This window comes from Rhinopithecus bieti, unplaced genomic scaffold, assembly GCF_001698545.2.
Source record: "Rhinopithecus bieti isolate Rb0 unplaced genomic scaffold, ASM169854v2 scaffold_7684, whole genome shotgun sequence".
Classification (NCBI taxonomy): Eukaryota; Metazoa; Chordata; class Mammalia; order Primates; family Cercopithecidae; genus Rhinopithecus; species Rhinopithecus bieti.
In genome coordinates, this window is record NW_016806071.1 from 713763 (window position 1) to 739835 (window position 26073).

The window sequence follows — 26073 nt, forward strand, 5'->3', positions numbered from 1 at the left end:
CTCTCCCTGGCTAACCACGATTAGGCTTTCTCACCTAAGGGCTAAGGAGAAAACAGCCCTTTCAAAAGACTCCACCGCTGATTTCAGCCAACCACCTGACACTGCTTCTCCCTTTTGCGGTTTTCATGCAACTGACCAGCATTTTTTCCCCTAAGAGACCGCCAACCACGGAATGGTTCGGGCCAGTCCACAGAGACTGCGCAGCAAGGGTTTTCTGGTCTTCTTCACCTTTTGACATCACAGGGCAGGAGTCCACCCTTGGATCTTGCTAATGCTACCATTTTTTTGTACGTGGGTTCCATGAAGGCGCATGGAACCAGAAGCTCCATTGCACGTGTGCACCTTTCTCCTTTCATAAATATTCATGACTTCTGTGACAGCTTATTGAATATGTACATTTGGCCACCCTGCTTAGCATCAATTTTTGTTTCCTCTGCCCCTCCCTCAAAGTTTGTGTCTGGCTTCTGGCCTGAGGCTGTGCTTCTCAGCTTGTCAGAATGGCCACCCTACAGGCTGCAACCCTTCATGAGAAATAAAGCTCTCTTTTCCGGATTTATGAACCTCATCATTCTTCAGTTGACAGGAGGAAAAATATCTTTCCCTCACCCATCCTAGATTCATGGTTAAGACCCCTATATCAAAAGACAGATTAATAAGAAAAAAGCCATTGGGCATTGTGGTATGCACCTGTAATTCCAGCTACTTGGGAGGCAGGGGCTGGAGGATCACTTGAGACCAAGAGTTCAAGACCAGCCTAGGCAACGTAGTGAGACTGCATCTCAAATAAGAAGAAGAAGAAGAAAAAGAAGAAGAAGAAAAAAAAATACAAATTTAATTTAAGTTTTATGTGACATGGGAGCCTTCAGAAATGAAGACCCAAAGAAACAGAAACTTGGTGTATTTTCATGCTAGGCTTGATGAAGAGTGGATAGTTGTGTAGAAATATGACTGGACAAAGAGTGTGATGTAATGGCAGTAAACTGGGGGGAACTTAGCAAGTTCTGTTTGTTCAGATTCCTCACTGTGTCCCTGCATCTTCAGAGATGAGGACGTTCTTTTTCTCTATGTGTAGGGTGGGCATCTCTCACATGAGGATCTTATGTCCTACTTCGGGAGAAAATGAGAAGATCTTTCCCAGGTTTTATGCCTGCCTCAGGGGAGAAGGGCAAGGGGAAGGTGAGAGTGATCCTCCTGTTTCTGCGGTTTTCTCAGATTCTCTCAGCTTCAAGTATCTAATATGTCACAGTGCCATATTTTGGGATATTTTGTCCTGAACCCCGTCACCTGTAATCATAAATGAAAGGAATTAGGCTTAGGAAAGGAAGGAAAAAAGAAAAATGAAAACGACTTAAGAAGTTAGCTCTCAGGCTCTGGGTCTGCTTCTAAGGAACCTGCATGTGTTTTTATAAGAAAATTTAAGAAATGGCAAAGCTGTCTGGGGAAAAAAAAAAAAAACCTCACCTGTTGCCAAGAGCATTGAACTGTTTTGCACTTGAAGAACAGAATGAAGTTGTGCCTCTGCATGTGAAGAAAGATAGGTAAAGGACTTTGGAAGGCCTGAAACAGTTTATGTCAAAATGCGAATCAAGTCACTTACCACTTATCATCTCTCTGGAATGCTGTGTGGTTCCATCTTGTCTGAATTTAAAACAGAAGATCTATCTTGTATGGTACCGTCTTTCATAATATGAAGCTTATGTTTTAATATGTCTAAAAATCTTGTATTTTCATCCAGGACCTTTTTTATGTGCTATTTCTGTTCCCTCTTCCCCTCCCTCAAAGTGTTTGTGTCTGGCTTCTGGCCTGAGGCTGTGCTTCCCAGCCTGTCAGAATGGCCACCCTTCGTGAGAAACAAAGGAAATGCAAATATAGCAGGGCAGTATTCCTGATACTTTACAAACCATCTCATAAACTTGTTTTACTTGATTTTCAGGCAAACTGCTTTTCTCATAAGTTGGCAAGAGTTTTTGGATTTTTCTCCCCTCTCCTGTTGATGATCGTACAGCAAAAAACTAAGCAATGAAATAAAATGATTGAGCTTACACTTTTTCCTTAAGGAGCTATTTCCTGAATCTTATACCCTCTCACTCTTATTTTTTTAATTAATCGTTTTTCACTCATTTCACAATCACTTTTGAGTTCCTACTTTGTGCTTAGAACATAGAAGACCTCGAAGTATTCCATGAAAATAACCTATTTCTGTGTATTGAATTGACGGGCAAATCTTCATCCTAAGGAACATCAACATACGTTATCAGGAAAGTTCATGAAAAGGACATTATCACATAATTTTCAAAACAATATGGGTCTTATTTTAGGGATGTTAGCTCAGTTTATAAGTTACACTTTTCCTACAAAATAATAGGCTTATTGTATATGAATTGCTGTCATTTTTTTAAGAAAATAGAGAAAGGGGCTCTTGCTGTGTTGGCCAGGCTGGTCTTGAACCCCTGGCCTCAAGCAGTCCTTCTGCTTTGACCTCCCAAAGTGCTGGGATTACAGGTATGAACCACTGCACCCAGCTGTGCTGTCATACTAATTGGGTACATGTAAGGGAATCCTGTAATATCTTGGATTTGTTGAACCTTTCATTGAATGGATAATACCAGCTCATAGGTTGTGTGCTATTCTAAATAAACCCTCAATATTCCTTCAGCTTCTCTGCCTACTTTCAGCTGGGGTCAAACCCAACGAAAGGCTCATGGCATCATTTTGTGAGTATGAATTTGGGGGAAGAGTTCAGAGGGTGTATTTTATTGATCATTTGGATGTGATTTATTTTGGCATGCTACTTTTAATGCATTACAGATTTCCTGGCCAGCTTTTCCATAGCCCTTGGGTAACGTCACTTTTTATTGAACTGAATCTTAAGTGCAGGTGTTTTTGGATACCTCCTGCAGTGATTCCATGGACCAGTCTGATGTCATTGTCCATTGCCTGTTCCTGAGAGCCCCTTGTAGCCACTTCCTGCTCCCACTTTTAGCCATGAGGATCATACTTGTTTGTTTCCAGCCGATAGAATGGCATGCTGGTGTTTCCCGTCAGCTGTGTCGCTGTTTCCTGAGCTGTGTGCTGTTTGTCTTCTGCATCACTGCACCTCAAACGTCTGGCCTGCTGTGACTGCTGGCTACGGCTTTGCGATCAAGCAGCCAGTTGAAGGCTGCTTCAACTCCTGTGCACTCATGACACTGCTCCTGATATCTGGCATTCACTGTGCAGCCCCCATTTGGTGATTGCTGCCAGTACCTTCATCAGACCGTTGTTGAGCGCCAACTCCATGACGGGCACTAAAGCTTCCATGTTGAAAGGCACAGTGCTTGCTCTCGAGGAATGTGGCATCCAGTGGAACTATAGGGGGCAAGTGTGTGGCAGCAATGGGCAGCAATGGAGATGTACCACTTATGTGGGAGCGTGGAGGAAAGAGAGCCTGGGTCTCCCTGGCCTGTCAGAGAAGGGGGCAGTTGAGTTGAGGTATGGAGGGTGAGTGGAAGAGTGCAGGCCTCTGAGCAAAGGGTCAGTGCAATTACAAGTCGGGGCATGGCTTCTTTGGAGAACCGTCAGGTGTTGGCTGTGTGTCCTTCTTCCACAGCTGGAAAAGTGGCTTCCTCGGGATACTTCCTGAATAGTGGTTTCGTTGCAAAGCTGTTCTTATACGTCTTTACCGAGCGTAAGGTAGTTGTAGCCAGTAGATAACAGGAAGAGCCAGGGGTAAAATCTCTGAACACTATTTTGAATCAGAAGTAGCTCATCTTCAGCGTCTCATACTTGTCTTTTGCACGTCCTTGTCCCCGTTTCTGCTAAAGCATTCAGACTTTCAAGTTTGCCAAAAGCTCCTGCTGAGGCCCCCAAGCAGGGCTGGCCTGTCTCCCCACCCACTGCTTTTTTTTTTTTTTTTCTCTCAGATCACCTCTCTCTCTGCTCATTTCCCCCTTCATGTACAGAGCAGTTAATCTTAGAGAAGCGGTAAGGGAGAGGTAAGCCTGATCAACTAATTCATGTTAAGCTTTGAATGTTAGTTTTCTCAGAGCCCCCCGAATATAGTACTCTTCATACTGAAAAGGGACATATTAAAACATATAATCCCTAATTGGTGAAATCTCAGGAAAGGTGACAAAATTCAGATGACTCAGCATGCTGTGCCCACATTGTCAGCTCCCCTGCTCCAACCCTCTTCATGCAGCATCTTCCTCAGCTTGTGGACTCAGGAACTTCTCCAGGTCCATCTTCCATCAATCCTGTGGGCTGCAACACCAGCCTGCCTGGGAGGGGCAGAATCTGCCTCTCATCCCCATCTTGTTAGCTGGCTGTGAAGGACTCCTGGTGGAAGGAGGGAGGGGACCAAGGCATCTTTTAATAATACTGATTTATTCATAGGTCACTTATTCATAAGCCTGCGACAGCTTATAATTGAAAGTGATACGTCCCCATTTCAAAAATATTTTCTGGAAATAATGAGGTTTCCAGCAGATATGATCAGCTTTCAAGCATGCTGAGATTTGGCTGTCACTGAACCTTTTAGAGGCAGGATATTTCCAACTGGTGGCATGAGGACATTTATAACAAGAGGCCTTTGAACCCAAAAGCATGTTGAGCTTTGGATAAATATTTTGTATTGCAAGTATATGCAGTATTTTATTTGAAATATATGTAAATGTTGTGGGAAACAAAATTCACAGCTAGGTAAAGTGCTACTGAATTCATAATAGATTTTCGTTGTCACATACTTTCTCATAAATTGCCAAAAAAAGGACACCCATGCTTAAACTTGAAAAGGTTTGACACTCGTTGTCCTAGTTTAGAATTTTTGGACTACTTAATTTGAAATCAAGGCAGTATGAGTGGAAACATCTCTAAAGGTGATTGTTTTGAACATTTTTAAGTGTTCTTCAGTGATATTCAAAATCCAAAGAAATCTAGCATCTGAATTCTAATTAATGTTGATAATCATTACACTAATGGTAAATTTTAAACCCAATTTTAATTTCCTGGAGCTCCACTGGTAGACGGTGGGGAGCTGCAGGTATCAGTAGTCAGGTTCCCTCACCTTTGGACAGGAAGTTCTTGAAGTGGAAGTGGGATTGGCGAAGTCAGGACCTAGCTCTGGCGGTGGGATGGCTTGGGTCAAGGGGCAAGAGCCCTACCCAAAAAGATTGAAAGTGATTCCTCGCTGTAGCATAATTCCTTGAGCTTCAAAGGCCTTTCGGATTCTGTAGTGGCCTATGAAAATGCAAATGTCCTGGGGAAACACTAAACCTAAAAATACTGAATCTTGGCTCTGAAGAGTTGAAAGGATCTTCTCTTGTTAAAACTTTTCACAAGGCTTGGGTTTGGTCGACAGCTAGCTGAGTATAAAATGCTAGAAAGAAAGATAATGCAACCTAGCAAGGACAGGAAAATGAGCCTCAAGAGGGGAGGCCCAGCATTGCTGCAGGGTGCCAGAGTTGGCAAGGAGGGCTGACGGAACGGGCAGCTGCCAGGACACCATGTCCACTGCACCTGCCACCCACATCCAGCCTGTTTCTGCATTGTGATATTTCAGTTCCTTTTTTTTTTTTTTTTTGAGATGAAGTCTCGCTCTATTGCCCAGGCTGGAGTGCAATGGCGTGGTCTCGGCTCACTGCAACCTCCGCCTCCTGGGTTCAAGCGATTCTCCTGTCTCAGCCTCCGGAGCAGCTGGGATTACAGGTGCCCGCCACCACCCTTGGCTAATTTTTGTATTTTTAGTAGAGACAGGGTTTCACCATGTTGGCTAGGCTGGTAACTGCTGACCTCGAGATCCACCTGCCTCAGCCTCCCAAAGTGCCGGGATCACAGGCATGAGCCACCACACCCGGCCTTGGGTTCCCTTTAAAAAGAAGAAAATCAGCTTTGTTTTTCTGATTGTAATGCTCAAATTAGAGACCCTCAGATCTTTGGAGTTAAACAAAATTGTAGGTGATATGATTTGCAACTGCATTTTATTTGCAGTCTGGCTTGTGAGAGAACAACTGAAGCTTGTGTATTTCTCCATTCTGATAGTGAGGTGTTACTGCCAAAATTAGTCCACATTTGTCAAGTGGTTGCTTATTCTTGAATGAATAAGATAGAAAAATATACATTTTAATAATTAATGAAAACTTAAATTTTACATCTGAAGGATTTTCGCTCATGATTAAAACAAATAACAAAACCCAGACCATAGATTTTAATGTTATGTTCAATTACTATTCAACAGGTTTTTTTTTGTTTTTTAAATTAACATTGCCTTGTTTAGATGTGCTGATATATTAACTGCCTTCTTTTTTCCTCTATGTCAACATTTCTTTATATGAGTTTAGTTTTTAGATGTTTCTCAAGATTCTTTTGTAAGATCGCAGCCAATTTAAATCACTATTACCATAGAAATGAGAATTGTCTTACTGAGAAAATTCCATCAACATCATTTATATACTGAAATCAAAATGTTGGAAACAAGGGGATGCTTTTGGTTTTTGTGTTCTTAAGAGTTTTCTAATGGCAAAAAAATGTCCTTCCTTCCTTCCTTCCAAATGTTGTTATAAATGGGAAGAATTGTGTGTGTGTGTGTGTGTGTGTGTAAGCTTAGAGATTAAGAATAGCAAATGCTGACCTGAATCCTGGGTGTGATCTATTTTAACACATAGATTGTGTTGAACAGCCGTGAATCCATAGCAGGTAGAAATTTTTAAAACTTTTTTAATATGTGATTATTTATGTTGAATAACAAGCATACCAGGTTATCAAGGTTGGGAAGTTTTTGGTTAATTCAAACCTTTTATCTGTTGATATTTACCAGTCTTTCAAAGATGACCAATTTTCAAAGCAGTTAGAATATACTATAAAATGTTTTAATAATTCAGCAATGTCTTAAAATCTTTGAATACCTTAGGTTATAATTGTGATTAGCTTTGTTACATTGATGGAGTCTGAGAGTTTTGATTCGTAGAAATTTATGGTTAACATTGATTTTGCATCTCTGCAGCATTTGTTGCCATATTCTCTTTCTCACATCTCACTTTGCTTGTATGTATTTTTTCTTCTCTAAAATTTTTATTTGCCAGAGTTTTGTCTGTTAGCTTTAAATACAAATATAATTTTATATTGTATATGGGAAAATTAGATGCAGATGGCTTGAAAACTTCTGTATGTTGTCTCTGAAAATGGAGAGGATGAGAACCCACTCTTGGTTATATCTGGAGTTCAGGACAAAGCACAGATCTGGTCACAGGGGATCTTGCTTCCTGCTGTGTGGAAGCCACCAAGTGCAGGGACTGGTAATGGATTCCACAGAACAGCACAGAGATGCTAAGGAGGGAAGCCTGCCTTAAGGGGCTTACCCGTTATTGTCACCCATAAGGTTGACAACAGGCAATTCTTGTCTGTGATTATGCATTTTGGTTGCTGCTGGAGCTTTTCCGTTTTGGATAATTTCACAGATATTTTCAAGAGTTAAGGAGATAACATTTCTGTCATTTCGATGGATTGTACCAGCTGCTTCATCTGTGTTTCCCATTGTATAAATATTTATACAAAGTCAAAATGTAAATGAAGTAATGCAGTGATTGCACAGATGTAGTTCATCTAGAGCAGTGGTTCTCAAGCAGCATCAGCATTACCTGGGGTTTGGTTAGAAATGCAAATCTTTGGCCCAAATGGATTACTGAATCAGATTCTGGGCATGGGGTCCAGGAATCTCTGTTCACCAGTACTGTAGATGATTTTGATGCTGCCAAATGTGGAGAACCACTGGTTTTCTGTCTCTACAACCCTTTTGAATGGACTCTTTAATAAATAATTTTCACTCACAGACGCTGGCAGTTGGTTTATACTACTTTTTCTAAAGTCTTTTATGCAGCGTTTTAGAAAAGCCTTTGATTTTGAAAAGATTCCTGTAGTGATCTAAACTTCTTCCATTTTTTCCCCTCAAATTGTTAATAAGGAAGTCAATTCCATAGTTAACATTCAGGAACATGTCAGATATGGCTTAAAAATTCTAGAAATTGGGCTTTTGTCTAAATATCCATAACACAAAGCTTCTAGACTGAAGTTCTTTTGGTCTTACCAAAAAAAAAAAAAAAAAAAAGAAAAGAAAAACCAACACTCTTGCTATTTCATGCGGCATTTTAACATACTGTTTCTGTAAAAAGCATCTTTGTCAACACATCACTGAATAGCATTTTCAAATGGCGTTGAACCATTCCTTCGAACTGTGACTCATCCGTGTAGGTATTTATCGATCTCCTACAGGAAGCAGCAGTCTTGGTGCTACCTGTACTCATTGCAGAGGCCACCACACCCTACCCTTAACCTCCTAGCCTGAGCCTATGAATTTGAACAAGGGTAATAATTTATGATTAAGTACATTTCTCACTGATCCATTTATCTTAAGCTTTCTGTTTCTTAACATTCTTCAATCAATTAATTGGCCAGGAAAATGAATATAAAAATACCTTCAGGATTTTGTTAATAATTAAATCTTATTTTCTTGAAATGCCATTGTCTAACTCAAAAGGTCTTAAATTCCTTAATGCTAATCTGATATTCATATAATTTTACTAAAAACAAGATAGGCTTTGGGAGCACTGTTTCCTGCTCCAATCAGAAGTAAATAAAAATAGGTTCTTAGCATTTAAGAACTGGAGGTGGGCCGGGTGCGGTGGCTCAAGCCTGTAATCCCAGCACTTTGGGAGGCCGAGACGGGCGGATCATGAGGTCAGGAGATCGAGACCATCCTGGCTAACACGGTGAAACCCCGTCTCTACTAAAAGTACAAAAAACTAGCCGGGCGTGGTGGCGGGCACCTGTAGTCCCAGCTACTCGGGAGGCTGAGGCAGGAGAATGGCGTGAACCCGGGAGGCGGAGCTTGCAGTGAGCTGAGATCCGGCCACTGCACTCCAGCCTGGGCGACAGAGCAAGACCCCGTCTCAAAAAAAAAAAAAAAAAAGAACTGGAGGTGGGGCCAGGCGCGGTGGCTCACGCCTGTAATCCCAGCACTTTGGGAGGTCGAGGCAGGCAGATCACAAGGTCAGGAGTTTGAGACCAGCCTGACCAATATGGTGAAACCCCGTCTCTACTTAAAATACAAAAAGTAGTCAGGCGTGGTGGTACGCACCTGTAATCCCAGCTACTCAGGAGTCTGAGGCAGGAGAATTGCTTGAACCCTGGAGACGGAGGTTGCAGCGAGCCAAGATCGCGCCATTGTACTCCAGCCTGGGCCATAGAGCAAGACTCCGACCCAAAAAAAAAAAAAGGACTGGAGGTGACCTTCCTATCCATGTCAGCCAGCTCCCTCCTCCTGCCGATGGGAAATCAGAGGCCTCCAGGGTGCATGGTGAGAGCTGAGTGGTGTGCTGAGACCCGCCTGCCTGAGCTGGCCCGGCAGTCAGACCCTGGTCTACTGAACTGCCTTGCCCCTCCCATAAAAGCTAAGGTACTGTGGAGCGTTCTGTCTTAACTATTTCTGGCAAGCCTCATGCACATCTTGTTCCTGCAGTGTTCATTTTGCTAATACTCTAGATAGTGGTCATTTCCTTCAGGTAATTGATAGGAATTTGAAAAGTGTTCCAGAATACTAGAATAGTGTTTCCTGCAGCATGGTTTTAGGAAACAGCACTTCCAGTAGCTGTTCCTAAGGACCTAATTTTGTGACCAGCTCAGTAGTTGCCATGAGTTCTTTGTTATGTAAAAGTTATTTATTCTGACTGTCTGCAGAAAAACTGCCATTATTCCAAACTACCGTGTTTTAGGTAAGGATCACCTTTTCTTAGTTGAATGTAAAAGATATATAAGTATAGTACTTGATTAATGTGTGTAAGGGGTGTGCGTGTGTCTCTGTTGGAGCAAGGGTGAAGAAAAGCTCTGTAAAGTCATTTCACTTCCTTTGAAAACGTGCGTTAACTTTAGCATGCACAGAACTGTTTTTCCAAATGCCAATTTGAGGAATAACGTTCTGTAATACTTTAGAATACTCACAGAAATAATGTATGGTATAAAATAATTATGTCTGTTTTGAAAACTAATTATTGAGGAAGGCTAAATGTAAAACTTTTTAAAACTATAGAAACACAGGGCACAGAAGTTGATACTTTAAAAATTCATGTATAAAGAAAACCAGTGCCAGGAAAATGCTTTTACAGGTGTTTTTTTAAATCCAGCCTGAGAAAATTTGTATTGATTTGTTAAAGTGGGGCAGGAGATTGGGAGACTTTAAAATTGTTGTGTATACCTTATTTGAAAACTGAGGTAAGAAAACATGTAACTGTTAAATGGTAACAGTACAGGAAAAGTGGTTTTTAAAACTACAAGGAGATCTTGTGTATTTTGTCATTGTCTTTCAAGTCCTCAGTTTCTGAACAAAATTTTTCTAAAATATATTTTACTAAGCTCAGGGAACTGAAGTACCTTTGGAAATAGCAATTATTGAAAATATTTAAAAGGAAGCTGAAACTTGTTTCTGACAGGCATCCACATTCTGGAGAAAATTGAGAGAGAAAAGGAAACAGTCTGTACAGATTATGTATCCCTTATCTGAAATACTCGGGACTAGAAGTGTTTCAGGTTTTGGATTTTTTCCGATTTTGAAATATTTGCAATATGCACTTACCGGTTGAGCATGCTAAAACAAAAAACTGAAATCCTAAATGCTCCCATGAGCATTTCCTGTTAGAATCAGGTATGTGCTCAAAAAGCTTCAGATTTCAGCGCAGGGATATTCAACCTGTGTTATAATTAGTAGGTCCCAGCAAATGCTGGCAAAGATGCAGAGAAACTAGCTGGCTCACCCAGTGATGATGGGGATGTAAAATGGAATAGCTACTCTGGAAAAGAGTTTGGCAGTTCCTTTCAAAACCGAAAAATGAACTTACCATATGACCCAGCAGTTGCACTCTTGGGCATTTTGTGAGAGAAATGACTTATTTTCATGTAGGAACTCATACACACATGTTCATGACAGCTTTATTCGTAATAGGCAGAAGTTGAAAACAGCCATTCCGTGGGTGAATAGTTACACAAACTGTGGTACATCCATACCATGAAATTCTGCTCAGTAATAAAAGGGAACAGATTATTATGTGCTATAGCTTGGAGAAACCCCAAGGCAGTTATGCTGAGTGAAAAAAGCCAGTCTCGGAAGGATATGTAGTGCATGATTCCACTTACATAACATATGAATTAACATAATTATAGATTTGGAGTCCAGCTGAGTGTTTGGGGAAGGAGGGCATGGTTATAAAAGGTGTTGGAAGTAAATGCTTGGTGCTGCCAAATGACAATGGCACTCAGGCAAAAGTTTTCTCAGCAAGGCAATTTACTTCTATAGAAGGGTGCGTCTTGTGGATGGAACAATGGCGAGAGCATACCAGACAAGGAAGGGGAAGGGGTCTTATTCCTAATGCCTCTAGCTCCTACTGCTGTGTCTTTCCCCTATTGGCTAGGGTTGGATTGCACAGTCTAGGCTAATTCCGATTGGCTGTTTTAAAGAGAGCAAGTATATGAGCCAGAGTGGAAGGGTGAGTAATTTTGGAAGGGACAGTTACAGAACAGGTGACTAACGATGCCTAAGGACAGAACAGGTGACAGAGGCTAGGAGGGGGTCATTTACTGAAACTAGGGGCAAGGAGAGTAAAGAACGAGGAAGTTAAACTTTAAAATGGAGAACAAAGAACAGGGAAGCTGAACATACTGACATATTGGTTCTTTGGAGAAGAACTCAGAACTTACTGTATTTAACAATTTTTCTCCCTCTTGAATTTTAAAGGAAGTTAACAGGCTAAACTTTGAAGAGGAATTTACTGTATCCTACAAAGGGAACCTGAGGGAGTCTTGTGGTTGTGCTACGTTGATGTGGTGCTTACACAAGGCTATGCGTGGAGCTGTATGCACATCTGCACGCACACACAGTGCACGTGTGACTGGTGAAATCTGAATAAGCTTTGTGGATTGTACCCATGTCAGTTGTTGGGTTTTGACCTTATACCAGAATTATGTAAGATGTTAGCATTGAGGGACATTCAGGATATACATTTCTAGATAACAACCTATGAACCTGTAATTATTTCAAAGTAAAAAGCTTTAAAAATTGAGTATTGCAATTTCATATAGTCATTCTAATGGGGGGAGAATCCCGTATACACCAAAATGTGCTAGTTGTAGTCATCTATTTATGGGGACTACAAAGGGACTTTCACCCTATTATTTGTGGAATAAATAATTTTTTATGGCCAAAAATTTTCCTCAAGGTACATAGTTCATGCATCAAAAATACCCTATTAAATAAATGCAAATAGACCGGGCACAGTATCTCATGCCTGTAATCCCAGCACTTTGGGAGACTGAGGTGGGCAGATCACCTGAGGTCAGGAGTTCAAGACCAGCCTGGCCAACATGGTGAAACCCTGTCTCCACTAGAAATACAAAAATGAGCCAGGTGCGATTGTGTACATCTGTAATCTCAGCTACTCAGGAGGCTGAGACACAAGAATCGCTTAAACCCAGGAGGTGGAGGTTGCATTGAGCCAAGATCGTGCCATTGCACTCCAGCCTGGGCAATACAGTGAGACTCTGTCTCAAAAGAAAAAAATGCAAATAATTAGAAGCATAAAAAAAGTTGGCCAGGCGCGATGGCTCACACCTGTAATCCTAGCACTTTGGGAGGCCGAGGTGGGCAGATCAAAAGGTCAGGAGATCAAGACCATCCTGTCAAACATGGTGAAACCCTGTCTCTACTAAAAATACAAAAATTAGCTGAGTGTGGTGGCATGTGCCTGTAATCCCAGCTACTCAGGAGGCTGAGGCATGAGAATGGCTTGAACCAGGGAGGTGGAGATGGCAGTGAGACAGAGTGAGACTCTGTCTAAAAAAAACAAAAAACAAAACAAACCATAGGTCCCAATTTTTTAAATCTGTCACATTGACAGAATTTAATGTCTTCTAGTGGTTATGTAATTTGATAGACTGTTGGCAATTGTTTTTATCAAAAAACAGCTTGAAGAGATGTTTTATTTGTATTCAGAAAATTGTTTAGCGATTGACAGAGATTTCACAGTTCTCTCTTGATCATGTCACATGTATTTTAATATCACAAAACTCATATTCCCTCACTCAGTATAAAAACACCTGAATTGTAAATATTGAAGTTAGTTTTTAAAATTTATTCTTGGTCTTATTTATCTTGAATGAACAATGCTCTTAATCTTTAATATAGAGATTACTAGAATTTTTCTCAGTTCATATTTAGTAAGTGTTACTGTTTCTCTTTTAACATTTTGAACTCTGTTAACAGAGAGGCTTATCCTAGTTTTCTGTACATGACTCCCAGAGGTTTGGGGGCCTTTTTCAGTCATTAACACCTCACTGTATTTTATTACCTATCTCGGTTAAAAGGCTTAGTTGTAGAATATGTTGAATTTGTTCCTGAAATGAACTTGGTTTTTTTTTCTTTAATTTCATATATCTTGTGCCGCCCTTATGCCCCATTAAAACGTGTAATTGAGAATTGATTATTCCATCTTCAGTGGTAATGGAATTTTTTGTTGTTTTGAGTAATTATCCATTTGAAATTGATAGTGGTAGCTAAAGTGGAAGTTGCAGTCAGATAAAACTTGAGCAATGTTCTGGAGTTGAAATAAAAAGACATAGGCCTGAGTTGATAATGGAGTTAAATGATTACTCCCGACTCGACGTAGAAAAACTACTGCATCGTTTTGATTTTTTTTCTTTTAATCTGAAGTCCATTTGTTGAAGTTCTTTACATCTTTGTATTTGTCTGGCTTTCCCCAGTATAATAAATGGCACCTTAATGTGAGCAAGGGGTCATTTTCTTTGTAGAAAAGTTCTGTAATTTAGATTTTTCAGTCCTCATTCTAAAATTCGATGCTGTTAAACCTCTAGATTTGAAATTTTTCCTTCAGATATCCTCCCATCATTTCATATTTGGTTGTTTTCTTGATGCAGGCCCAATTGATGATTCAGTACACACAGCACAATTAAGAACATCCTCATTCAGTCACGTCGCTGAGGGTAAATCTCTCTTAGCTGCTGGGCAGCAAAGTTATTTTTAAATGCCCGCTTTGTGCTTTTTCATAGTCATCCTGAATAGGGGCTGGTGTGGTGCAACTGTGCTCGGTCCTCAGTGAAGCTGGCTTAGTGCTCAGCCCCGAGATACAAAAAGCTGAAATGAAGCAGGGAGCTGACAGGGACAGTGGGGGATGTTTCAGATACCTAGTGAGGAACATGTTTTAAAACCTAAAACAGTGATTTTTTTCTCCTATTTTTTTATAAGTCATTTTAAGGCCGGTGCAGTGGCTCACACCTGTAATCCCAGCACTTTGGGAGGCCGAGGTGGGTGGATTACGAGGTCAGGAGATCGAGGCCATCCTGGCTACCATGGTGAAACCCCCGTCTCTACTAAAAATACAAAAAAATTAGCTGGAAGTGGTGGCGGGCGCCTATAGTCCCGGCTACTGGGGAGGCTGAGGCAGGAGAATGGCGTGAACCCAGGAGACAGAGCTTGCAGTGAGCCGAGATTGCGCCACTGCACTCCAGCCAGGGCGACAGAGCAAGACTCCATCTAAAAAAAAAAAAAGTCATTTTACGTTGTCTAACCTACCCTCCTCCCTTGTGAAGGTTGAGACATGATTGGATTTCATTCTGGTATAGAAAAAACTGAAGGGCCAATAATTCAGCAACACGAGCATCAAACTTTTAAAGCAGAAGTTTGAGAAAATGTTGAGAAAATGTTTTATATTATATATCTATAGAAAATCTTAATTCAGTTAAAACAACATATTCTTTAAAACCCCTTTGATGATTTCTGCATTGATCTTTGGTTTTGAGCTGCCTATTCTGGAATTATTTTTTAAAAGAAGATTAGCTGAACTTTGAAGTACTTGAAGCGCACTTAATGTATTTTAGGGTTGACTTACTCTAATGCACTTGGCAGTCATGAAGCATTTGAACAGATATGTTGACAACTGAAGTGAAACAAGTGAAAAGACATCCTCTTCAGTTCAGTTTTTTTTTTTCTTACGAGTACACTCTAAATTCCTTGCAGATTTATTAAGAGTCCTGAAAGGTAACTAATTCTTAAGCATCTGAGTGGGGCCCAGAGCAAGTGATTTTCAGTGCATAGTGAATCCTGGTTCTTGGTAATATTTCCTGTTGCTCCCTCTTCAAGAGGCTGTTGTTTAAATAACGCTGGTATTAACATTAGCTGCCAGCTGTTGGCCAACACTGTATGCTTGGTGATTCGTATTTGCTACCTCATTTAATCCTGCCAACAACCTTATGAAGTAGGTGTTTTTCCCGCACCTCTATGGAGGAGGAAGTTGCGACTCAGGTGGAATCAGTTATGTGGAAAAAGAGCCTGAGACCAGGATTAGCTGCAGGTCCTTTGGGAGGCGATTCCAAGAAGCAGGAGCGAGGGACAGGGAGAGTGAGACAGCGACGAGAAGAAGCTAAAAACAGGAAGCTGCTAAAGCCACTGAGAATGTGCCATCGTACCAGGATCTCTGAGAAGCGTTGAGAACACTTCCTAGAATCATCCACCCAAAGGATGTTAGACCAGGGTCCCGAGACACTGACTTCCGTCACCTATTGGTTGAGAGCTGCCTTAATTCCACAGAACTTCTGGGCTGTGCTGGCTGCGTTTCCTGAGATTCAGAGAATACTCTGACCAGAAAAACACAGCCACACAGGCATGGCCGTGAGGTGGGACCCTCTGTGCATCCCAGTGAATGCACACAACGCTGGTTCCCATAGCTGCAGCTGAACATAGAGGTAGACCAGAGGGCTGCGCCAAGAGGCGCTAGGAGCAGGACCGGAGTTGGGCCCAGCCTGAAACCTGTGAGCACAGAAGCTCTTCCCACTGTGGCAGACCGTCTCCACATAAACACGTGCGAGATGAGGGTAGCGGGAAATGGAGAGAAGGCACCCAGTAATGGCAACAGTATGAGCAGAATGCACAGAGGAAATACACATGTGATTACATGCTAATTAGGAAAATGTACTTTTCCTATGTTGCTTTGGTTAGCATTACTTTGTGTTTCTTGCATGTATGTAGATCAGAATATAAGAAGAAAGCCCACAGTATTCTAAGTATTAGACACTATACCTGATTTGAGATGATAAACTCCATTCCTGGGTTTTAAGATCTGCCATGCATACCAGCTTGCTGGACTCCGGCGTTGAGAATGTGGTGCTGGGAATTTGGGGGTGGGCGGGGACTAAGGCAGATAATGGATCTCATTCACCATTGTCCATTGTAAGAGCTGCTGTGTTTGTTTTGTTAATCTTGATAACACCCCCAAGATGTTGACACTCCCCTGAGCTGAACCAGAGGGAACAATGCCTTGGGTGAAATGGTTTGTTACAGTGTATCCCAGAACACAGGGTAGCTGAAACATTCTGCAAATGACTAGATTTTCTGGAATAATAGCACCCAAACTCAGCAGAGCAGGGTGTCTGCCACAGACACAGGATAGGAGTTAGGAAATATTTATGTAAGGGAAAGCACTCAGATTGTCCTTTTTCAATTTTACAGTCAACCAGATTTGATCAGGGACCTGAATTCGTACAGACAGCCTATTTGGAGTAATTCCATATTGCTGTGTAATAGATAACCACAAACATAACAGTTTAAAACAAAACAAATTTATCAGCTTCCAGTTTGTAGGGCAGAAGTCTAGGCAAGGTGTGACTGGGTTCTCTGCCCAGTGTTCCATGAGGTTGAGCTGCGTTTTTTTCTGGAGGCACTGGAGAAGAATCTGTGTGAGGGCCCTGGGCCCTTCAGGTCACTGCCAGAGTTCAGGCTCCTGGTGATTGTGGTGTGGAGGCCCCTTTTCTTTCACCTGCTGTCAGCCCAGGGCTGCTCTTATCAGCCCTTGACCTCTTGATCCATCTGCTTTGACCTCTCAAAGTGCTGGGATTACAGGCATGAGCACCGTGCCCGGCCTAACCCAGAAGTCTTAAGTCCAAAGTCTCATCTGACACAAGGCAAGTCTCTTTGACCTAGGAGCCCATAAAGTCAAAAGCAAGTTAGTTACTTCCAAGATACAATGAGACTACAGGCATTGGATAAATGTTCCCATTCCAAATGGGAGAAATTGGCCAAAACAAAGGGTGTACAGGCCCCAAGCAAGTCTGAAATCCAGCAGGGCAGTCATTAAATCTTAAAGCTCCAAAATAATCTCCTTTGACTTCATATCTTACATCCAGGTCATACTGATGCAAGGGGTGGCTCCCACGGCCTTGGGCAAGCTCTTTCACAGGTTGGCATTGAGTGCCTACATCCTTTTCAGGTGCATGGTGCAAGCTGTCATTGGATCTACGATTCTGGGCTCTGGAGGGCGGTGGCCCTCTTCTCACAGCTCCGCTACGCAGTATCCCAGTGGGGACTCTGTGTGGGGGCACCAACCCCATATTTACTGTTTGCACTGCCCTAATAGAGATCTCCATGAGGGCTCTGTCCCTGCAGCAAACCTCTGCCTGGACATCCAGGCATTTTCATACATCCTGTGAGATCTAGGCCAAGGTTCCAAACCTCAATTCTTGACTTCCATGCACCCACAGGCCTAACGCCATGTGGAAGCCGCCAGAGCTTGCGGCTTGCACCCTCTGAAGTAATAGCCCGAGCTGTACCTTGGCCCCTTGTAGCCACAGCTATAGTTAGAGTGGCTGGAATGCAGGTGCCATGTCCCAAGGCTGCACAGAGCAGCTGGGCCCTGCGCTTGGCCCACAAAACAATTTTTCTTCCTAGGTCTCTGGGCCTGTGATGGGAGGGGCTGCTGCCAAAATCTCTGACATGCCCTGGAGACATTTTCCCCATTGTCTTGGCACTTAACATTCAACTCCTCATTATTTATGCAAATTTTTTCAGCTGGCTTGAATTTCTCCCCAGAAAATGGGTTATTCTTTTCTAGTGCATCATCAGGCTACAGAATTTCCAAATTTTTATGCTCTGCTTTTCTTGTAAACATAAACTCCAATCTCAAACCATCTCCTTGTGAACGCATAAAACTGAATGCTTTCGGCCGGGCGCGGTGGCTCAAGCCTGTAATCCCAGCACTTTGGGAGGCTGGGACGGGCGGATCACAAGAGTCCGGAGATCGAGGACCATTCCTGGCAAACACGGTGAAACCGTCTCTACTAAAAAAAAAAAATATTATTTACAAAACTAGCCGGCGAGGGTGGTGGGCGCCTATAGTCCCATAGCTTACTCTGGAGCTGAGACAGGGAGAATGGGCGTGAACCGAAAGGCAGAGCTTGCAGTGGAGCTGTGAGATCCAGCGTGCGTGTGCGCGGACCCACCTCAGCGACAGAGCGAGACTCCGTCTCAAAAAAAAAAACTGAATGCTTTCACAATAACCCAGGTCATGTCTTGAATGCTTTGCTGCTTAGAAATTTCTTCCACCTGATAGCCTTAATTATCTCTCTCAAGTTCAAAGTTCCACAGATCTCTAGGGCAGGGGCAAAATGCCACCAGTCTTTTTGCTAAAGCATAGCATGAGTGAGCTTTACTCCAGTTTCCAATAAGTTCCTCGTCTCCATCTGAGACCACCTCAGTCTGGACTCATTGTTCACATCATTATCAGCATTTTGGTTGAAACCATTCAACAAATCTCTAGGAGGTTCCAAACCTTCCCACATCTTCCTGTCTTTTTCTGAGCCCTCCAGACTGTTCCAGCCTCTGCCCATTACCCAGTTCCAAAGTCCCTTCCACGTTTTCAAGTATCTTTATATCAATACCCCTCTCTCTCCAGTACCAATTTACTGCATTAGTCACTATTCACACTGCTATGAAGAAATACCTGAGGCCGGGTGCAGTGGTTCACACCTGTAATTCCAGCACTTTGGGAGGCCGAGGCAGGCAGATCACTTGAGGTAGGAGTTTGAGACCAGCCTGACCAACATTGCAAAACCCCGTCTCTACTAAAAATACAAAAAATTAGCTGGGCATAGTGGCGCGCACGTGTAATCCCAGCTACTTGGGAGGCTGAGGCATAATAATTGCTTGAACCCAGGAGGCAGAGGTTACAGTGAACTGAGATCGTGCCACTGCCCTCCAGCCTGGGGAAGAAAGTGAGACTCCATCTCAAAAAACAAAACAAAACAAAACAACAACAAACCCTGAGACTGGGTAATTTATAAACAAAGGAGGTTTAATAAGCCCACAGTTCTGCATGGCTGGGAGGCCTCAGGAAACTTACAATCATGGTGGAAGGGGAAGCAGGCTCCTTCACAAGGCGGAGAGTATCAGCATGTGGAGGAGGAACTGTCAGACCCTTATACAACCATCAGATCTAGTGAGAACTACTCACTGTCACGACAACAGCATGGGGGAGACTGTCCCCATGACCCAATGACTTCCTTCCCCTGACATGTGAGGATTACAATTTGATATGAGATTTGGGCGGGGACACAGAGCTAAACCATATCACATGCCTTGAGGAAAGGTTAAACCCCTGGAAAGTGTTTATAGCTGGGAGATTTGGGGTTCTTGCTTGAATGACCAGGTGAAAGTTGATTATGTTAGTGTTCTTGCCTTATATATTACTGACTCAGGCCTACCTTTAAGGGTCACTGGTCACTTAAGTTATAAAATTATTTCATATCCTTTCATATGTTTCATGTCAATATTGGGTTAATATTTCTATCCCAATTTTCAGATGAGAAGGTTAACTGATTAGGTTGTGTGGCCAGTAAACACTAAAAAGCCAAGACTAAATACTTTGTAATGTACCATGATGGCTACTTTTTTTGTTCCCAACTTTTTTTTTTGCGGGGGGTGGGATGGAGTCTCACTCTGTCGCCCAGGGTGGAATGCAGTAGCGCCATCTCAGCCCACTACAACCTCTGCCTCCTGGGTTCAAGTGATTCTCCTGCCTCAGCCTCCCAAGTAGCTGGGACTATAGGCGCCTGCCACCATGCCTGGCTAATTTTGTATTTTAGTAGAGATGGGGTTTCACCATATTGGCCAGGCTGGTCTTGAACTCCTGACCTCAGGTGATCTGCCTGCCTCGGCCTCCCAAAGTGCTGGGATTACAGGCGTGAGCCACCACACCCAGCCCTGTTCCCAACTTTTTACTGTGGTAAAATACACATAAAATTTACCATTTTGTGTATACATACAATTTGTAAGTGTCCAGCTGAGTGGTATTAAATATATTCATGCTGTATATCCATCACCACCATCCATCTCCAGATCTCTTTCATCTTGTAAAACGGAAAGTCTATACCCATTAACCACTAAGCCCCCACGCCTCTCCCCCGCCCTGAGAGCACCACTCTTCCTGTCTCCATGAACCTGACTGTGCTAGGTACCTCATATGAGTGGAACCATACAGCATTTGCCTTTTTGTGACTGGCTTATTCCACTTAGCGTATGTGTTCAAGTTCATCCATGTTATAGCATGTGTCAGAATTTCCTTTCTTTTTAAGGGTGAATAGTATTCCACTGTTACACACTTTTAACAAACATGCCTTGAGAACTTACTGTGTTCCAGGCACTGAGCTGAGTGACAGCATGTTGAAATGAGTCATATATGATCACAGTCTTGCAGGGACTCCAAGTCCTTAGCAATTGCACTGCAATTTGTAAGTCAGCTGCAGAAGTTTAAACACAGGGATGTGGAAACATCTGGATGGAGCAGCAGACTCCACTGGAGTTAGCAGAAGGACGACCTGAGAAGCTAGTCTTGGAAGGTGAACAGCTGTTTGTGACTGACGAATGGGCGATGTGGTGGGAGGGGGGAAGGTTGTTCCAGCAAAGGGAACAGCACATGCAAAGGTGTGGAACAAAGGGCCTGACTGCCCAGGTAGGGGGAAGCAGTGCAGCAGATTGGGGGGGCAAGGAGGCCACCTGTACACACGGTCGGGGCACCAGCCTAAGTCTGTCAATGCAGCATGACTCCATCCACTTGGAGGGGGGATGTGAGCAGCTGTTTATACCCATTTCCTCTCTCAGTCCCTTTTCAAACCCTAACCCCAGTTATTCTGTTTCCTCAGCTGAACTAGATGCAGAGCACGCCCAGAAGGTCCTGGAAATGGAGCACACCCAGCAAATGAAGCTGAAGGAGCGGCAGAAGTTTTTTGAGGAAGCCTTCCAGCAGGACATGGAGCAGTACCTGTCCACCGGCTACCTGCAGATCGCAGAGCGGCGAGGTGAGTTGGGGCCGGGGCTGCTGGAGCAGGGACTCAGTGGCTATGCAGGGTGGCGATGGGCTCCTCTCCCCAGAGCAGGGCATGAGGCAGAGTCCTCAGAAGTCCCGTTCTGTTATTAGACTCCAGCAACCAAAATGTGTGCGTCGGGCCACCTATCTCTTGCCCTGATTATGCCTCTTCTATCAGTCTAGGCTTTAGTTGAAGATATATTTTTTTAATACCTCTAAAGATTACAGATACGGCCAGGCGTGGTGGCTTATGCCTGTAATCCCAGCACTTTGGCAGGTCAAGGCAGGCGGATCACCCGAGGTCAGGAGTTTGAGACCAGCCTGGCCATCATGGTGAAACCCCGTCTCTACTAAAATACTGAAAGTAGCCAGGCGTGGTAGTGCATGTCTGTAATCCCAGCTACTCAGGAGGCTGAAGCACGGGAATCGCTTGAACCCAGGAGGCAGAGGTTTCCGTGAGCCGAGATCGCGCCATTGCTCTCCAGCCTGGGTGGCAGAGTGAGACTGTCTCAAAAAAACAAAGATTACAAACACAAATTAGGCTTCTAGAAATTACCAAAATGGACAAACGGAAAATTGCCCTTAATTCTCCAGGACAGAATAATCCCTGTTACTGCTTTTTGTGCGTTCTTTCTAGTCTCTGTCAAGTCTGCTTATTTAATTGCGATCTGACTGGACCGTACATATATATGGCTTTGTCTCTAACTTTTCTTCATGTTATATAGGACTCTTTCCCCCTGTTGTTAAAAATACTTTGAGAGGTTGTGTGTCAAAGGCTGCGTCTTTTTGTCATGATGTATCCTAATATATTCTACCAGTTTTCCTAGCTGAACATTTAAAATCTTTCCCTCGGTAAATAGTGCTGTAAGGAACAAGCCGATTAGATGTCCAGACACTGAACTCCTTCCCAGCTTTTCCTTTGGAAGAACCCAGTGACTCGGAGGTACAGCAGGGGTGAACAGGGCAGTGGCACTGAGCAGCTCACATTTTCTCCCCAGCCTGCGCCGCATAGGCAGGACCAGACCCCAGGCAGCGGGGAGACCCGTCCAAACCTTCCCCTGTTTTTCTGCCCTCCCATTCTCCTGAATTTCTCATCACCTCCTGGACACCTCCCTTACCTCCCAAATCTCAGCCTTCATCCTCTCCCCAGGCTTGCCTGGCCCTGGCCTTTGTTCTCTCTATCCTGCCCCCAACCACATCCTCCAGGAGTGTTTCTTCCTTGTCATCCAGTTCTGTGTCCCCTCCAAGGAGAAGTTAAAGAAATCCAAGAGGCCAGGCGCAGTGGCTCAAGCCTGTAATCCCAGCACTTTGGGAGGCCGAGACGGGCGGATCACGAGGTCAGGAGATCGAGACCATCCTGGCTAACATGGTGAAACCCCGTCTCTACTAAAAAATACAAAAAACTAGCCGGGCGAGGTGGCTGGCGCCTGTAGTCCCAGCTACTCAGGAGGCTGAGGCAGGAGAATGGCGTAAACCCGGGAGGCGGAGCTTGCAGTGAGCTGAGATCCGGCCACTGCACTCCAGCCTGGGCTACAGAGCGAGACTCCGTCTCAAAAAAAAAAAAAAAAAAGAAATCCAAGAATGAGGCCGGGCACGGTGGCGCATGCCTGTAATCCCAGCACTTTGGGAGACCAAGGTGGGTGGATCATAACGTCAAGAGATGGAGACCATCTTGGCCAACATGATGAAACCTCGCCTCTACTAAAAATGCAAAAATTAGCCAGGCGTGGTGACACGTGCCTGTAATCCCAGCTACTCAAGAGGCTAAGGCAGGAGAATCGCTTGAACCCGGGAGGCAGAGGTTGCAGTGAGCTGAGATCGCACCACTGCACTCCAGCCTGGCGACAGAGTGAGACTCCATCTCAAAAAATAAATGAATACATAAAAAGAAATCCAAGAATGAGGAAAGAAAATAATGTTGAGAAAAATAGATTAATAGCAGTAGCTGAAGACCTCATAGTGTGCTGGTGAACGCAGTTAGTTGTGAGGATGATGCTTGTTTACCTTCCAACGCACAGTGTAGGTTTGAAGCTTAACAACGTTCTCTAGAGTCAGCCTTCGCCATTCTTGTAACCGTGAGCCTGCATTTGTCCTCCGTGCATTCCTCCGAGTGGACGTACAGGATTCTGTTACTTCCGTGTTTGCTGCAAGTTGTAGAGAGTGGCTTTCCATGGCTCCTTTGGGAGGAAGGAGAAGGTTTGCTCCAGGGATTTTTATCCTGCTATGGGTAGAAGCAGAGAAGGACACTGTTTTACCCCCGCTGCCATAACGAAACCATGTGGACTGGGTGGCTTGAACAGTAGACATTTCTTTTCCCTCAGTTCTGGAGGCCTCAGATCCAAGATCAGGGTGCTGGCGTGATCGGTGTCTGATAAGGGCTCTCTGCCTGGCTCACAGACGGCCGCTTCTCCCTATGTGTGCACGTGGCCAACAGTAGGGTGGAGCCCTCTGCTGTCTCTTGGTATTAGGGCTAATCTCGACCACAGGCACCATGTCCACCTGACCTCATCTAACCTAATCACCTCCCAGCGGTCCCAACTCCAGGTATCCTCATCGTAGGGGTTAGGGCTTCAACATACAAATTTTAGGGGGACACATTCAATCCATACAGATACACCGTGGCCGACACACCAATTTGAACATAATGACACATTGCAGCAATGTCATAGAAGAGATGCACTGATAATGGACAGCCACAGAAACTCTGATTGGTGAACAACTTAACTCTATCTTCCTTCAGTTTAGCACTTGCTGGTGAGCCCAGAGGAAGCACAGAGAAATGAAAGTGCCTCTCAGGAAGCTCCCATTATAGGGAGAGCCACAGACATACGGCTGATGATGATGTAGTAGGTGTGTGGCCGGCTTCTAAGGAGCAACTTCTGTTGATGACCAGCCCCTGGTGACAGGGACAGGCACGCACTGCACCTCCTCCACAGCTAGCAAGGCACTGGGCTGGCAGAGGGATGCGTCTAGCAGCTACCTGCGAGAAATACCTGCAAGGAAATATGAAGTGGTTAAATTTTCGTGGTTTTGAGTACTCAAAGATTAAGTTTCAAGAAAATGTTGGACTCATGTTTTTAAGGTAAAAATTAGGCACATGTTGTCAATATATGGTTTTGAAAACTTTGAAGAAGAAAATTGGAGGCTCTGGGCTTTTTAGCTTTCTCTTCCGCTAGAGCTGAGGGACAGCCGCATACGGGAATCGGACATCCCATTGCACGGCTGTGCAGAGCCGGCTCCGACTTCCCAGCCTGACGAGCCACAGCGCCTTTCTTAGGGAGGAATCTTCATCTCCAAGGATTAGTATTAATTTAGGAGAATCAATCAAAAATTTAAAAACTCTGCAGCAAACATGGTATTTTGGACTCATTCCACTACGTCAGAAATAGCAGTTGGAATTTCACTTTCAGAAGCATCATTTCTTAATTAAGACAAGGCCATGGCAAGTTTTATCCCGAGAATCATCAGAGGAAGGGGTGAAGGCACTTCTGTGCCACTTGGATGGTGCTGAGGCCGGATGGCCCCCCAAGCACAGAGGCTCTCAGGCTTGAGGACTGAAGGCCGTGCCAGGAGGGCTGAGCAGCAGAGGGGGTCTGGGTGCCACCACAGGCCCCGCAGAGCTCTCCGTGCCATTAGGGCATCATTAGGTGTTTTGTAAGACCCTAGCCCAGGTTTGATCTTCTGCCTGATATGACTGCCATTTTCTTAGAAAAGCATTTTTATTGCTTTCATTTTATTGCTGAATGTCAGGGTAGCCTGCAGTTACTTATTAATAAATCACCTCGGAGATGTCCTGGGCTGTGCCTGGGTTTTCTGGCTCTGTATTCCCATAGATTTCAGGCTCTTGTGTCTCTGAATCAGTAGTTCAGCAAAATGGAATCCTATGGAGCCAGGGGTGTGCCTGCTTCCGAGGGATTGACTCAGCTCTGGGATGCTCCAGAGTGGACCCAGTGCCCTGGGAAGAGAACGAGGTTTGGGGCTAGTGATCAAATTACAATTACAGTTAGAAAAGAGAGAATTGACAGGCAAAAGTGCACCTAAGTGCTGTGATTTTGAGAATCATCCATACTGATACATTCACCTCTCATTTGATTTCTATTCTTAAATAGTCATTTCCATGGAATAAATGTCATTTGTTCACTGTTGTATTGATGGGTATCTGTTTCCAGTTTTCTTCTTTCATAAAAACAATGCCGGCACGGACTTTTTTTTTTTAGGACGGAGTCTCGCTCTGTCACCCAGGCTGCAGTGCAGTGGCATAATCATAGCTCATTGCAGTCTGGCACTCCTGGGTTCAAGTGGTCCTACCACCTCAGACTCCCGAGTAGCTGGGACTACAGGTGTGCGCCACCATGCCTGGCTAATTTTTTAATTTTTTAGAGAGATACGGTCTCACTATGTGGCCCAGGCTGGTCTTGACCCTCCTGGGCCCAAGTGATCCTCCCACCTGGACCTCCCTAAGTGCTGGGATTACAGGCGTGAGCCACCACACCTGGCCTTGGACAATCTTATAATTTGTCTGTCTGTACACATCCGTGAGAGTTGCTTTAAGACCAGCTGTTCTCAGACTTGGGAAGCCTCACAGACCCCTGGAGGGTCTGTGGTTCCAACATGGATTCCTGGGCCCACTGCAGGGTTTGTGACTGTGCAGGTGTGGGTGGGGCCTGAGGATTTGCATTATAACCAAGTTCCCAGGTGATGCTGAGGGGAACCACACGTTGGGAATCACTTCTTTAGGGTATATAACTAGGAGAGGAATTACTGGTCATAATGACATGGCTATCTTTCATTTTACTAGATTCTGTCAAATTCCTTGCCAGACATTTGCACCAGTTTATAGGCTCCCCAGCCACGTATGCACGTTCTGATTCATCTTTACTGGCACTTGGTAGCGTCAGATTTTTTAATT

The 26073-nt window shown here is 43.9% G+C and overlaps 1 protein-coding gene across 3 annotated transcripts in view; it reads left to right on the top strand.

Moving 5' to 3' along the window:
- The window catches only part of DTNBP1 (dystrobrevin binding protein 1), a 156053-nt gene that overhangs the window by 124183 nt on the left and 5797 nt on the right, over positions 1–26073 (top strand). For all 3 annotated transcript variants that reach the window (XM_017874513.1, XM_017874512.1, XM_017874514.1), the window contains one exon: positions 21001–21156. In XM_017874513.1, coding sequence (XP_017730002.1) covers positions 21001–21156 — 156 coding nt within the window. The remainder of the gene's footprint in view (positions 1–21000; positions 21157–26073) is intronic.